This window comes from Lampetra planeri, unplaced genomic scaffold (genome assembly GCF_965212315.1).
Source record: "Lampetra planeri unplaced genomic scaffold, kcLamPlan1.2.h2 scaffold_984, whole genome shotgun sequence".
NCBI lineage: Eukaryota > Metazoa > Chordata > Hyperoartia > Petromyzontiformes > Petromyzontidae > Lampetra > Lampetra planeri.
The window spans coordinates 5,505-21,697 of NW_027615806.1; the positions used below are offsets into that span (position 1 = coordinate 5,505).

General features: G+C 45.1%; 1 protein-coding gene across 1 annotated transcript; it reads left to right on the forward strand.

Annotated features, from left to right (window-relative positions):
• Positions 1 to 11,217: 11,217 nt before the first annotated feature.
• Positions 11,218 to 13,067, forward strand: LOC144742319 (complement C1q tumor necrosis factor-related protein 4-like). Its single transcript, XM_078624795.1, has 2 exons — positions 11,218 to 11,502; positions 12,237 to 13,067. Exons 1-2 carry the CDS (start codon positions 11,275 to 11,277, stop codon positions 13,065 to 13,067), a joined length of 1,059 nt encoding a protein of 352 aa, XP_078480921.1. The 5' UTR covers positions 11,218 to 11,274.
• Positions 13,068 to 16,193: the final 3,126 nt, after the last annotated feature.

Below are 16,193 nucleotides of genomic sequence, written 5' to 3' on the forward strand. Positions count from 1 at the left end.
TGTGCGTTGGCCAACACAAGCCCCCCCCCCCTCCTGCCAGCTTGCCACAAAGCTTCCAAGATGCTCAGATGCAACAGAGAGTGGCAGACCGCCAGCGCTGGCCAGGCAAAGCACAAGTAGTGGGTGCAGTTTAGCCAAGTGCTCATTTAAATATGAGCGAGCAACAGACTGCAGAATTTGAATGAGATTATAAAGGGAGAAGGGGGTGGGATGAATTTCAATTTGAGAGCATTACATGTTTTCTCTCTCTTCCCTCGCTGCTGCACCACCCTCCCAGAGGTGAGATAATGACTCCCTACAACGGGCAAGGAGGGAGGAAGTGGCAGCGCTGTCACCTCATAGCAGTGCACAATGGCTATTATGGTACGGCTGCTCCTCCCCTCCTATTTATCTGCGCGCGCACACACACACACACACACACACACATCTAGGCTATCGAACTGTTATCTGAGAGCATCTCACCAGCAGTTTCACTGCAGTGGTACGCATTGCACCTCTAAAACCTCCTTATCAGATCACAGCCGTGTGTGTGTGTGTGTGTGTGTGGGGGGGGGGGGGGGCAGGTATTCAGGTATGTGAATACAGCTGCAAAGATATCTGCAACAGCAGGCTGAAGAGGGAGAGAGGGACAGATGGAATAGAAAAAACAAGGAGCGAAGAGAAAAAGAGCAAGGAGAGAGAGAGAGAGAGGGAGGGAGACGACTGGGAGAGAAAGAGGAGGGGGTCCACAGAGGGAAGGGAGGGTTTATCCATCCAGCACTGGTGAGACTGAAGTTTCCCGCTGTACGATTCAGACAAAGCCAGGACTGAGGATACCTTGCGGTACATACAGGTGAGTCTTGTGGTCTCCTTCTTCATCCGCTGCTTCAGCCCAGTGTGACATTCAGGAGTGAGAGGACGGAACTTAGTTGGGGGTGTGGAGGTATGCGGGGTAAACACCGGGGCGTCCGTGGGGTTTGTGTGGGTCCAGCAGGAACGAACGGCAGCACAGACCGTCCGGCGCGTGCCCTCTCCCCTCCAAGAGTTTGTCCCGTTTTCCACACGAGCAGCAAAAGTGTTCCAGTGATGTGATCGGATGTCTTTCCTTAAGTGTTGCATGCTGCGTGAGTGCCGCCGAGAAGCACCACACTGCGTTTGAGCAGCATTCATAATTCATCTCTCCTGAAACAGCGATACCTCAACAGGCAGAGGCAACGGAATGCAGCAGAAAGTGTTCATACGTGATATTGCACCGCTGATAGAGGAGCTGACGGACAGCCTGCACCCAAATATCAACCCACCGGACCACTTGGTTGTTTTCCTGCAACAGTAGGGATATTATACATGGATATGGGGTTCATCTACCTGTGGTGGAGACCCCAGAGACGCCCGAGGCAGCAGGCGGATGTGATGTGGTGATCAGATCCTTCTTATCAGTGAAGAGGTGGACTCCTTTCGTTCTGCAGCTACAAGAACTTGATCCACATCAGTGTAGGACAGCTGCTGCGGGCTACAAATTCATCATCCGTATCAGCATAAAGCGGATGTAGCCTTTGTTTCAAAAGGGGGCTCTATGCCTCTGGTATCCAGCGCGTCTGTGGGTGGTTGTGTATCTGCGTTCACTTTTAATGGAGAGTGAAGGCTGATCTTCTCCGAGTCGAGCGTCACGCGATGGAAAAATAGAAGAAACGACAGGTAGACCTATATAGAACGTTGTACTCTGTCACAGCACATAGAAGCTTTCTTTTCCTTCGCTGTATGTGCAAAGGCAGCTCCGAGAATGTTGCAGCACCTCTCGTGAACATGGATGAACAGTTACCTTGGAATTCCAGCAGTGGTCTGAGCTGCTGTAGCGTTTACAGGGAGAAATTATATCCAACGACCCACAAACATATTTTAACGAATAAGTTCAATTAAAAATATGATTACAAATGATTATGTTGTCCTTGTTGACGCAGGGCGGGTTGAAACATTCCATGTGTGTTTGAAGATCAGACCTGATAAACTGAAGGAGTAAAGTGAGCAGCACTGTGAAACTCAACATAAACATTTGTTGACCAAAGTCTGTGATACACCAGCACGCACTGCAATGTTGTACAGCCCTGGGCAACAGACGCATCCTCAACCCATGACAACGTTCATATTCTTATCAAAACAGATCAAGTAGCAGCACCTTTGGCTGGTAAATATAGGTAGCACACAAAGAACGGCAAGACAGTTGAGACAACAGCCTATTTACCTGCATGTTTGTTTGTTTGTTTGCTTGTTTTTAACAATTCTCTGCTGCCGGACAAAAAACAAGAAAGCAGCTGTTTTCATTTGGCTGAGGTGGTGAAATGTTGGTGAAATGTTGGTGAAACATGCAACACTGGTAGTAGTAGTAGTGGTAGTAGTGGTAGAACAACAGTACGTCCATCACGTTTCAGTACTTCAGTCTACAACAGAATAAACTCATCAAATAAGCAGCAGCAGAGAATGGAACGTTAACCAGTTAAAACCCTTTATTGCTAAAGACGGAAATTGAACTGCATGAGTGAAGTGACTGCTGGGTGTAATTGTGCTAAAAAGTAAACAAATGCTAACTACAGCAGCAGGTTCTTCCAAAGAAATGGTTTGTACTAAAAATATTGATACAAGTTCATTTAAATCTGCCGTAGACCACATTTCAAAGAGTCATCTCAAAGAAATTGAACACAAATTCAGTCACGTGACTTCAGTCTGTTGACTGCTTCTGAGCCCTTCAAGTACAAGAAAGTGTCAGAATCTCCCGAACAGGCCGATGTCTGTTCAAACATCTGCTCACAGACAAGAAATGCATCCAGCTGCAGGTGAGCGTGTGGCTGCGATGTGAGCACATCTGAGTGAACTGGAAGAAAAATGCATTATTTTTAAGCACTGGTGTCCTCCGGGGTCGGAGTACGGAGAGCAGGTAATAAACACATCACGCAATAAGCTCGGGGCAGGGAGACATGACGGTTCTGCAGCAGAGCCTGTCTGGAGATATACAAGGTGTGATCAGGTGATAATCCCTCTGTCGCTGCACTGATCTGTCTCCTCGACAACATCCAGGAAATCACAAGGACGTTCACCTTCAGAACTGACACCAAACGTCAATCCTGTCCTGAATCCCTCTCCTCCACAAAACTTCACCTGAGCTAAACCTCTCTAGTCACTGAAAACTCCACCCGTGGATCTGTGTGTTGCAGCGTTATGTGTCATCGCTGTGTGTGTGTGTGTGTGTGTGTGTGTGTGTGCGCCGTATGACGATGCGTTGGTGTATTTCTATTTTTGCCTTCTATTTCCTACCGTTCCCAGGGATCATCACAGCAGAGTGAGAGAGCACATGAACATGAATTGGGTGCTGGAGAAAAAGCAGCATTGCTCAGTGAGAAAAGGAGGTGAGAATAAAACAGACTGGTCTCATTTAGTTGTTTGAAATGAAGACGAGAATCAGTGAAACAATCTGATAACTGCTGCTGTTGTTGTTGTTTTCTCTGCCACCATGTCATCCTCAATCCATTCTGTGTGTGTGTGTGTGTGTGTGTGTACGCTTTGAAATGACGACGCTGCACTTCTTCCCCGACGGTTTGAAAAACATGGCTAATGCGAAAAATCAGCGCGATCAGACAGTTCATAAAACTTGGATCAAATAAAAGCAGACAGTGACGGAAAGAGCAGAATGAGGATGTGGAAACAAATTTCATAATTAATCACATGGCAATAATAAATGAATCAGTGTGATGCTTTTGAAGCCACCGCCAAGAAATATCAGGTCAGTCGATTCAGCATTTATCAGATGTGACACGACTTCCTTTTAACCCAACGTTCATTTGATCATTTGGTTTTGATACGTTCCCCTCTTGTATTGTTTTTGTCGCTGGTACAAATGATTGTTTGTACGCTGACGGATACCGATCATAGCGCCTCTGCACACATTTTCGTCAATAAAATATTTTTGTTCTGCCATGAGTTGACGTCATTCATCTCTACGACTACTACTACTACTACTACTTTCACAGCCCCCCTTGGTGTGCCAGTTAACAATAAGAAACCAGCAGAATGGCTTTTTAAAATATACATCTGTTCCGTTATCGTGCGTTCAGTCTTATAGAAATATATCTTATAGAAAAACAAAAATGTTTTAAGTGTATGTATCCTTTGGAGGAACAAATGACACAGACAGTGAGGATTTGGTCACTGGCACTGGTCACCCACTGAAAATCTATGAACTGTCATGTGCATTTAGTTAATTGTGAGTACAGACACTAACGATACGTTTCAATTAGTAAACTTCTTGTTCCTTTTTCCAGATTCTCCTTATATGGCGGTGAAGTGTAAAATGGAGGCTCAAGACAGAGCCATTTGATTCCTGTCAGAACAAAATGCTGATGTGTGCAGCTGATGTGACAGAACGTGTCAACGAGTCACCTGCTTTTTATTTACAAAACAACCGAATAATGAAATAGCCAAATAAAACAGCCCCTGATAAGTCTCCCTGCTGCCGTTTGCTGCAGCTCCTCTCATCCTTCTTCACCAGCTCACAGGACCGATGCTTGTGTACTCAGTCCCCTGTAAACAGACACAGATAGAACAGAGGCAACACGCCGGCCTGACGCGTGTCTCATGTGTCACTGGTGAATTGGACCCGGCCGTTTCCCCGGCAGGACACCAGGCTGCTGCCTCACTGTCACTCTACCTCCCCCTCCCCTCTGTGTCTCTGCGACATACATCGGCTGATTTGACAGGACTGGACGAGGATGTTTACAGGAGCGGGGAGAAGTGTCTTGCTTCAGATATAAAACCTAAAACCTTTCAGCCATTCTCTCTTTTGTCTCTCTCTCTCTTTCCTTCGGACCCTGACATCCCTCCGGTCCCCGGGCTGGTCTTGGTCTACAGTTGAGCAAGCAGCTGACAGCATGCTGACAAGTGATGGGGATATAATAGCAAGTGGGGGAGGGTGGCTAATGAGAGAGACGACAGTAGCAGTGGTCTGTCGCTACACCTGCAGACATCAGCCCTCCTCACGCTCTGATAACCGTCCCAAGTGACCAGGTCGCTCCGTCCTCAAGCGTCTACGATTGGGGTCGGGCGATTGGGGTCCGGCGTCGCTGCTCTCTGTCGTTTTCTTTTGTGCTCTTGCGAAGAGAAGAGGGGTAGACGGAGAACGTGTCAAACCTCGCACGAGTCAAGAAGCAGAACTGACGATAAATCCAATAAAAAGGATGTAGAGCAGGAGGATCATTCAACACACACACAGACAGAATACAAGATGGATAAATAGATAGATACTGCATTTCCATCTCATGACAACATTGGGTCAGAGGTTGCCCCACGTCTGCCTGTCCACCAACATTATTTCATGCTGATCATGTCTTCACAACCCCTTTGTCTCTTGTAGAGTGAAGTGAAATATCACGTGTCCCTCGCTCAGATAAAGCTTTTGTCTGCCAGTTTATGTCCCCCACTACTCAGAGGTGCCCCACACGATTCAGTAGACCTCTGCTTCATCAACCCGCAGGGGCTGTAATCTTTGTAAACACTCGGAGGTGTCTGATATCTTTTCAGGCATCCAGCCCTGCACATACCGATAATGGCAGCACTCGACTGAACACTTTCATGTCCACCCACAGTGAACATTTTGATACCAACATCTAGTCAGAGCGGTGGACTTTCATCTATCCATCCTCCTTTAGAAGACCTGAGCTTTGATTTCAGTCTCCCAGCAGAACATCGGTCTCCAACTCCACGTCGGTGCTCGGTTATTTCTGTGCACCTATCTGCAGGAAGGTGTGAGCGACATTAGCGCCTTCGTGCTGCTCATCCGAGCCAAAGACTCTCTGGGATGTGTGTGTGCTTTTTTTTCATGAGTCTGCACAGGATTATCACGCTAACTCGTGAAGTCACTAATGGTGGTGAATTATGCATTTTTTGACGCGATGACTAGTCATTCAGTTGAAGTTTGAGATCTGAGGATCCCTCTGATTTGACATTCCTTCCCAAATGTTGTGTGTCATTGTTTTTGTACAGATACCAAGAAATAAACGGATCCTTCATCACACACAGTGAACACATTGGATGAAGAGCTATGAATACCTCATTCCGTGAATCATTTCGCTTGGTGACATGGTGAATGTGGTGAATATGTTCTCATTCTTTGTCTCAGCTGCTGATTTGGGTCTCCCTTTGCTGATGTCTGTGCAGCTTTCAATGCAGGATGCTGCAACTCCAGCAAAAGTCTGTCTTTTTTTTGGAAAAACTCAGCTCTCCCTTTGTTGTTTCGTGGCTTGCAGAAGGGGGAGTTTGCCTTGCAGCAAAGCGTTTGTCCACACTCGTAAAGCTTAAGATACTGCATTCGTTGGCAGCCAGAAAACATGGGCATAAACATGGCGCCTACTTATGAGGGAGAGCAAACATGTTTTATGGCAACTCAGCTGCTAACTACATACACTAATCTGAACACGAATCTGTTAGGATCCTTTACGTCCAGTTTGACATTTAACGCTGATGTGGCAGGTTTTAAAGTACGTCTAAGTCATTAGTATCAATGTAAGACGCTCACGTTTCGATGTAGACATTAAAGCCAGGAAACATTAGGAGGCCGGTTGAGGGGGCTGAACGGCCCAGAACAACACCGGTGATCAATCTCATTTGTAAGGGAGTCGATTCTAATACGGCGACTGTGAGTGTGTTGTAATTTGACACTATAAATGGTGACGATGAATAAATTCTGAAAAACACCTTTCAGAAATGTTACCATAGTTTCACAATGGCCAATTGGTGTGGTTGACATTTTGTCAGGTCCAGGAAAGAGACAGATCATCTGATGAGTGTTAATCTACTCTTTCTTGTCAGTGTCCGTGGTGTGAGCTCTGCTCGTCACTTTCCTCTGTCCTATCCAAAAACAAATACCATACCATACTATCTGGTAGATAGGACATGGGGCACGCAGAGGACTGAACGAGAATGTCTTTGGGTGTGACGTTATCGGGCTCTTTCAATGTGAAAGTAGGAATCCAAATGGTGCATTTATTTAAGGCGAAGACGTGTGCGCTGGAGCTCGGGAAGTATACAGATCGGTTGTTAAAGCAGTCCTAACTTCCACTTGTGATCCCCAGCCAGCCGCTGTAAGTCGGCCTGCTTGTTTTGCTTCAGTCTGCAGCCTAATGTGTTTGTTATCACCTACAGCAGATGGCCCAGCGTGGAGGGCAGACTGCACACGCTCACACACATCACACACATGCATCTCACAAAACACCAGAGCGAACACACACAACACGTGTGCGCAGTGAGACAAGGCGATGTATGCGCACATACAGAGGCAGAAGCGGACAGAGATGGGAAGACTCACACGTAGGCCCTTCACCACACACAAATACACACATTTCCTCCGACACGCACCCTGAAACTCATGTCACACTTCACACTTTTTCAGCGTGCCTTCCCTTTCCTTTCATTTCCTCTCCCAGCTCCTGTCATCCTTTCCTCAGTCATCAGTTATTGATCTAGCTGTCTATTCTTAGACACACAGCAGGTCTCAGGGAGCCAAAACCTGAGAGATGGAGCACAGACGGATGCTGGAAGGCGATGCTGAATTTGAGGGCAAGGTGATAAAGTGGGAACCTGTAAAGTAATCAACCTAGCGAGGTCGGGCTGTCTTAAAGAATGTTCCCCTCAGTGCAACATAACGAGGACAAACACAACGAAAGATGTGTCTGCAGTGTGGTACGACAGATTAAAAGGTGACATTCTGAGCCCATGTCACTCTTTGACATGCTGCATGAAGGTCACGCTAAACATGCTTTTGAAATCTTTGATGGGCAGGACAAAGGTCTCTGCGACTTGAAACTTATTTTCCTCTCTCTCTCTTCTAACCCTGTCTTTTCTTCAGAGGACACATTCATCCTTTGACGCCCGCGGCTGTCTCCGAATGTCAAACAACCGCTCACCGATCACAGTCTCTGATGGGTTTTACGTCATAAATGAGATGATCAGATCAGTCGATAATGACTGCACCAACCAAGGAGCGCTCAGAAGCAGCTTACGATGCAACAGTATGTCTTCACCTTCACCTTCAGGTTGAGACAATTTAAGATTCTTCACTTTTTATGGACATCACACCTCACCAATGGAAGGAATCACACGTTCACACGGACAGGGACGCATCACTGGAAACCAATTCCAGTGGGTACTCCTGACACCATCCATCATAGCACAGAGTAGAATAGAACAGAATATCTGTGTTTGTCGTTGTGACAAATACAAGTAAACTAAAAGTGTCAACCAATCCCAGCATCATCCAAAAAAAAAGATGCTTAAAGAAAATTCATCATAATAATGGCATTTCGGTGGTGGCAGAAGAAGGCACCAGAGTGTGTGTTGTCGTGGGTCCAGCTGCTGCTCTCACATCGTGAAGACAGCATCTCAACACCGCTGCCCTCATGTTTAAGACTAATGTTCACGTGACTTAATGCGTCTGTGGAAAATATGCAGTTTGTTCATTTGCTCGCTGAAGCATCACAGTGCCACATTTCACAATACGGCCTAAAGTGTTCGTAATGGGCCGTTGGCACATTCACAGCTTCCGTACGGTTATTTAAACTCAGTCGGATAAAGCTCCTTGATCACTTTAAAAGCTTTAACAATTTAACTGTATAATTGAAGGAACACGATCCGTGTTTGGATGAAAACTGTAATTAATCCAACTTGTAAGAGTAGGTGTGAGTCATTTTAAAAAAAAAGAGACCGCAGGGAAATTCTGAAAAGTGCATCCGAGTACATCTACTGCACGTGCCCAATGTTCAGAAAGGACTCGCTAAACCTCAGAGCAAACGGGAATAATTGGGAGCGCCCAAAGAGCCGGTGGAGTTTGTTGCGTTGCCCCAGATAAGAAATGCTGAAACAGTAATTCTCAACAACAACAACTGCGAGTACATCACTGAAAACATGGACTACTACATAAATCAAGAGTGAACTTTTTGGGAGTCAGTCAGAACAACATTTCTCAGGTTCAGGTTCAGCTCATTGGTACAATAATACTCATGTGACTGAGGGGAGTGGATGTGACACAACAGTATTAGTAGGGCAGTAAGGTTTGATTCCTGGTCTGGGGCTTTCTACCCTTTGAACAATGACCCTTAACAGGAGGAAACGGAGGAAACTTTGAAATGAAAACGCTTTAAACAAACTGTGAAATGCTTAAAAGTGAACCAATGAAATTCAGTGGATGACTGAGGACCTTCACAGACATGAAACCCGTGTCATTAATTCCACAAACAGATGAATGATACACAATTAAAAACAACTTAACATCAATTTGAGTGTTCATGTAAACTGTGGAACTGCGTAGGATTCAAGACAGTTGTTAATTACACAGATTTTAAACATGCATGGCGTGGTGTCGTTTTCATATTTGTGTGGACTAATTCTCCCCGACTGTTTCCTCTTCTGCTCTATTCTGTTGCTCCTCTCCCTCCCTCTCCTAACTCCCACGGGGGCTCATTATGGAAGAGGTTTGTTTGATCTATTCTTTCATTGCTGCTTGAACCTGAAGCACGGCGCTCTCGGAGGAGAGCGGTCTGTCAACAGGACTGGTTAAAACTGCTGCCATTAACCAGACAAGCAAACAGTATTTCGAGGTGCAAGCTGCCATTACACAAACAAGCCTAAGTGCTGAATTGTCAGTTATTTGGAAGGAAAATACAATGTCGGCAAAGCCAGTACTGCAGCATCTTTTCTTGTGGAGAATGGAAAGAATTCTTACAGTGAAAACAGAAAAACAGAGCAGCTTTTGTTGTGTGTCTGAGCACAATAAACCACAATAAATCAAAGACCACTAGAAGGGGATTTTGTTCAAACCGTGAATAACTTCAAGGCCTCTGGAACACACCGTATCTTTTCTCAAGCACCATTATAAAATGAATGACTATAAATGACAGTGGTGAGACGTAACAGAGGCTTTCGAGTCCTGTTCTGGTTCTATGTTCCTATTTGTTCCCATTGGTTTGAGAACTCAGCGTAAACTCGCGGAGGGGTGCATAATTCATCTGATACCAGGAGAACTGTAATCAATTTGTGGGTTAAAGGTCATAGGTCATTCACACACAGGGCGAATGACCTAAAGACATTCGGAGTAAATGGCTGGACTTCCACCTCGTCAGTGAAGGTGAATAAAACCTCTGGGGGAATGGATAACACCGTCTTTAAATCTGAAACAACCAGCTGAGACAGAGGAGGTTGACGATGACGTGTCTGCTCAAACCTTAGTTGTACATATGCTGCAGTGTATTGGCACGCTACCAGGTTGATGTGTGCTGAATATGAAGTGTCTAACAAATGTATTAGACCACCACTGAGATTCAGGCTAATGCCACAGCTGCCCTACGTTATCAGTTATTGGTAATTAGAAAATCATTGTTTTATGTCTCTGTAATGGTTAATACACCACCAATATGTAGAAACTCTTTAACCGAAATTATATTTTTAATGCTAAAAGATGATTGAAGTTGTCCATTCATTTTCAAAAAAAATATTTGCTTTCACATTGTTTTCACCAACGTGAAAAGGACAATTATTACGTACTATACATTTAACGTAGTAAACAATTATGGTTGATAAACTCCTAATTGCTCCTCCGGGGCTAACAACAAACCTCGTGGTCTGCGGTGTCCTCTCTGTTATGACGGCGTTTTTAGCGCGCTGGCAGCTCCACCTGTGTGTTTCTGCTTCCTGGCGGTTCATTAGAGGTGGACAATGAGACAATGACAGCACATTAATATATGTGCTACAGAGAGCAATCAGCTGGGACGGTGCACGTACAGCGGCCCGTGGGTGGGTTTGTGGGTTTGGTTCTCATGCAGATTGAGCCTGTTCCGTGTGTCTTCTATGATGTGCTAATGCAGCGTTCACCAGTATTACGGTTTGTTTTCTGTTTGTTGTGAGGGTGCTGATAATATCGGTGAGACATTAAAAGTATTTTACGTAAAATTCCTTTTCTGTAACAAACTCATGTCACTGTTAAGACACTGCAGTTTGTTGAGTGACCAGCAGGGTCGTGTATTTACTCTTTTGGGGATTTTCATGTGGTTACAAGTAAAATGAAAAATGTGGTGCAGCACAAGAAATCAACATCTAATTCCCTTTTTTTTTTTGCATCTATCTACAGATACAATGCTGCTCCCGGCAAACATGCTGATTGGCCTTCTGTGCTTGAGCCATGCAGGCGGTGTTTTGGGTTTCGCTCGACTGGCGGATGATGTGGAGTTACGTTCAGCTTTCTCTGTGGCACGCACCAACAGTATGGAAGGCGGGCCCAAGATGACAGTGACCTTTGACGCCGTGTACGTCAATATCGGCGGGGATTTTGACCCCAAGTCTGGCTTGTTTCGCTGCCGCATCCCCGGGGCCTACTACTTCTCCTTCACAGTGGGCAAGTTCCCACACAAAGACCTGTCTGTGATGCTGATGAAGAACAGGAATGAGGTGCAGGCCATTGTGTATGAAGAGAACGCCGGGGAGGAGAGGAAGGTAGGTCCGTGTAATCGGGTAAGATTTTGGAAAAGACAACAGACAGACGACTGCACCCAATGAGGAATCACAGACGAGATGATTTGTCAAACGAATCGCAGCCCAACTGATCGCATCAAAGCCTGTTTGTGATAGCGAAAGTTTAGGGACAAACATGGACGACAAAACGGCTGTTTACACAGCTTTGTGCTCGGAGAAATCCACTGAAATGCCAGAATGGGTACGGGTCAAGTCGTGGAGGAGTGGATAGGGTAGATGATCACTATACACAACCGACTGAGTCCAGGGGAGGCTGATTGTCCCCAGTCACAGCGAACTCATGACAGCTGTGAATCATGGGTAAATAAATGTAGTGTGTCCCCAGCTGGAACTCTGGCAAAAGGGGTACGACACGCGAGGTCATAACAACATGCAAGACAAAACTCATTCTTCACAGCATCAGTAACAACAATCTCTTACACTCCGAATGTCAGATTAAGTTAATGATTTGTGTTAAAGTGCAAAATAAAAATAGATAAAATGAGGTAGTGAGTGCTTCTGAGTAGGAATGTTGGCAATAGTCGCGCTCCAGTTTGATACAGCTGTTACCATGGAGGTTGTGTGTGTGTGTGTGTGTGTGTGTGTGTGTGTGAGTCAGATCACACACCGAGTTCCTCTGAGTGATGGACTGTGGGTGGTCGCTGATCAGATTATGTGCTCCTCGGTGCTGTGATAACTACGGTCTCGCTCCTCAGGTGCAGAGCCAGAGTGTGATGCTGCAGCTGGAGTTTGGGGACACCATCTGGCTCCGTCTCCATGGTGACCCCCGCTATGCGCTTTACAGCAACACTGGACATTACACCACTTTCAACGGTTACCTCATCTACCCAGACACCTACGACTACCAGGAACACCACCCCCAACCTCGTCCTGCCCACGACTCGCAGCAGCAGCCCCTGTGGAACGGTAACCACCCCGCAGAGGATGCCCGGGCGGAAAGGACTGACGATGTGGAGGAGAAGGAGACGACGCATGTGGAGGAAGAGGAGGGGGGCGATGGGGAGGAGGAGGATGAACGTGACCAGAGATCGGCTTTCTCAGCGGGACGCACCCAGAGCATCGTGGGAGTAAACCAGGCGGGCCTGCCGCACCATCATCCGGTCAGCTTCGATACCGCGTTTGTGAACATCGGCCAGGACTTTAACGTCACGGAGGGGACGTTCACGTGCCGCATTCCTGGGGCTTACTACTTCTCGTTCAACGTGGGCAAGCTGCCCCAGAAGACGCTGTCCGTCAAGTTGATGAAAAACCGACTGGAGGTGCAGGCGATGATCTACGACGACAGCCAGGGCGAGAAGGCCCTGCAGAGCCAGAGTTTGATGCTGTCGCTGAAGCCGGGGGACACGGTCTGGCTCTACTCCCACCAGAGAGACGGCTTCGGGGCCTACAGCAACCACGCCAAATACATCACCTTCACTGGCTTCCTGGTTTACCCAGACATCCCCAGCAGCAGCAGCAGCAGCAGCAGCAGCAGCAGGAGCACCATGACAACCACCAGCCAACCAAACGCAGACAAGAAGCCCTAACCGCATCGCCGCAGACGGAACGTTGCGTGGAGGATTCATGCGAGGTGGTCGTCCACAGAAAAGACTGAGTCGTGTGGCAAATACCAGAGATGAATTACTGCTTTGTCCTTCTCCGATTCGTCCTCTTTTTATGAATTCTTTTTGTCACAGGGACCTTGGACTGAATACAGAAATTAAGTGAAAATATCTTGAATTTGCAGCAAAAGGCCTCCAGGATCTTCATTTCACGTACACGTTGGACTGTGAACTACAGCGGTGGGACCACTAACTGAACTGTAACTCACTTGTTACCTGTTCCCTTCTGTGTCACATCGGTCCTCTTTCTCTTTAATTCTGTGTTGACATTTGTGATGTACACTTTTAAAGGTAAAACCATGATGGGAAAGAACTGAACTGGCTCCTTAAGGCCACACAGCACAACACGCATCTTCACTAAGTCATGAAATATACACTTTTTTTTTTTTTTTTTAAACTGACAGTGTATTTAACTTCTATTTCTATTTTCTTGTTGCTGTGTGTTGTGTCGGGTGTTTCCTCGTTGTGTCACCTCACTGAGTCTTTACAGGTGCGTAAAGACGTGTTTTTTTGTGTGTATGTGCGCCGCAGCAGAAGAAAACTGACAAAGTATTGGAGAGACTGCAGACTCCACGCGTCCGTCCCATGCACGACGTGGTCCACATGCCACCACTGGGCCACAATCTCATTTCTAATTCTGCAGCGTTTCATTTCATTTAAAGATGAAAGCCACCATGGGGGGAAATTGAAATGCCTCTCCCAGGCCACTGTAATATGCGTGGCTGTTTCATTTCCCACTGCTGGGAGAAGGATGACACTGTTGAAAATTGTGATGAACCTTGACTTCATGAAATTACCTCGTCTGCTGGAGCGGCACCATGTGAAGTGATTCTTATTGAACACTTGAATCTTTTATTGCAGTTTTCATGACGGGAAAATATGAGCAGTGGTGTAAAGCAGTGATTGTCAATGGTCCTCAGCTGACAGAGGGTTGACAGATAGTTACTATAGTTCCTTCTAGCAGTAATCCAATGACAACATGTCTGACTTTTGTGGTAGCAGGATGCAGAAATGATCTGAAATGGGGGCATGTGGACACAAAATTATGTTGAGGTTTTAGTGAAACAGATGATTAGGACGTGCGAGACCTTTTCCTTGGCAGATACTAAACATTTCATATTTCTGTCTTCTTACAACGGAGAGTTGTGTTTATTTTCATTTTATAGATTAAATTTAAATCTACCCAAACTGAGATTTTGATGCTGCAAATATTTCATCATTTCGGAATGTAAAATGGTTACTTGTTTACACTTAATTATAAGTTTACACTTATAATTTCACAGAGCATTTGTTGAACATCTCCAAAGTTTTGTTTTACAGTAGGATTAAAAAAATCATAATAACTGATTCAAAGGTGGTCTCATAATTAGCGGTAATCTTATTCTGTGTAAATAAGAATCCATTTGATTTTCTTTTTAACATATGCTGTTATGCTGCGAATGTCGAAACCTTTAAATTGGAGGCAAATGATGTCACTTTTAGTAAAGACGCGTTTTAAAATGCTAAACAAACACGTTTAGCCCTCTCGTCCTTCTCTTGACATCTAAAGTGAGTGTGTTACACCTTCATTGATTTCACTTGAGTGAGCAAAAAAGAGGACAAAGTACAGCTTGTTTTTAACTGTTTCTTCAAATTGATCTAAGTTATTTCAGTGGAGGAGCGACCCTTTGTAAAGTAACTGTTTGAGGCAGATGTGGTGCAGCAGAAAGACACCAAAGCACCAAGTCTATGTTTCTGTCTTTTCTTTTTTTTTTTATCATTGTTTTTGTGTAAAACTCTTTAGGGCACAAATGTTGGAAGTAAACAATAGCAGAGTTAAAAGAATCCCTCTAAAATTCACTTTGAGGTTTGAGGGCTGATAATTAGTGCACAGGAACAAAAATGTGATGCAATTTTCAGTCAAACATGTCCCTGATCTAACCTCTAACCCACCCTTCCTGAAAACTAGTATGTCCCAGCTGTCTCACATGGCTGCTCCCTTCCACAGTGACTTATGAATAATTTCCTGTCTGTTACGACTGCACAGACTTCCAAAACTGTGGACATTGACACACGTCCGTTCATTTCAGATGCTGATGTGTTCCGTCAGTCTAGAATTTGTTGCTTTTTTGAACGTTTCCGCCTCAGTATGAGAGCGATCCCCAGTGCAGTAAATCCTGACCCGTCTGTCAAAGTGTTGCCTGTTGACCAAATCGTGAAACCTCTTGCACAACTCATGCCGTGTGTGAAGTGACATGAACATTAACTTGCTGGTTAAATTCAGAAGTGTGATGCATGCCTATACGTGGAGACTCAGTGGAGTCAAAAGATACTGAACAGCTTTACAGGCCCAGTGGATGCCTGTTACTGTGTATTTTTTCTGTAAAGTTATGGGCAATATGTTGATGTTTCTGGTCTGTGCTTCTTTCCTTTAGATGAAATCATCATGAAATAGATACTACATTCACATGGATCAAAATGTGATATTAAACAAAAAACTTGACTTGGTCTTAATTCAAAGAAATATAAACATTTTGACCCATGTCTTGTTTTAGTAGTCTGGCTCATGATGCCTTTTTAAATGTTTTAAGAGTTTCTTCAATGTAAATTGAATGCCTCAGAGATATTGTCTGACAAAAATAAATGAAGAAATGTGCAGTTTGGACTGTTCTTCAATCCATCAGGTGAAATGAGGCAGAAATCAAAGTCCTGACAGGGAAACGGAGTTAAAGGAAATCTGCAACGCCACCTGCTGGTCACCTAGTAGTAACGAGAGAGGAGCAGCAGGAGAGGCTGCAAACCTGAGGTGGCCCCCTCTTTAAAAACAGAGAATGTGCCCAGTTGCATGATTTAAACTTCAGTTCATGTCTCACTGATTATTTGTTTTAGTATTTGTATGCAGTATACAGGGGTTTATTTATCCAGAAATGAGGAAAACTCCCCGATAAAACTGAATTCAAACATCTGGTTAGGTTCAATTCATGTAAAAATAGAATAGAGTTTTTGTCACTTCAAGAATGATCCAGCTTGGAACAGTAACCGAACCAGTCACAGGAAATCCTGAGGTTTTTG

Excerpts from the sequence above, each read along its gene's own strand:
- LOC144742319 (XM_078624795.1), top strand. The coding sequence starts at position 11,275 with ATGGAAGGCGGGCCCAAGATGACAGTGACCTTTGACGCCGTGTACGTC. Across the intron at positions 11,503-12,236 it reads ACGCCGGGGAGGAGAGGAAG|GTGCAGAGCCAGAGTGTGAT; the intron begins GTAGGTCCGTGT and ends CTCGCTCCTCAG.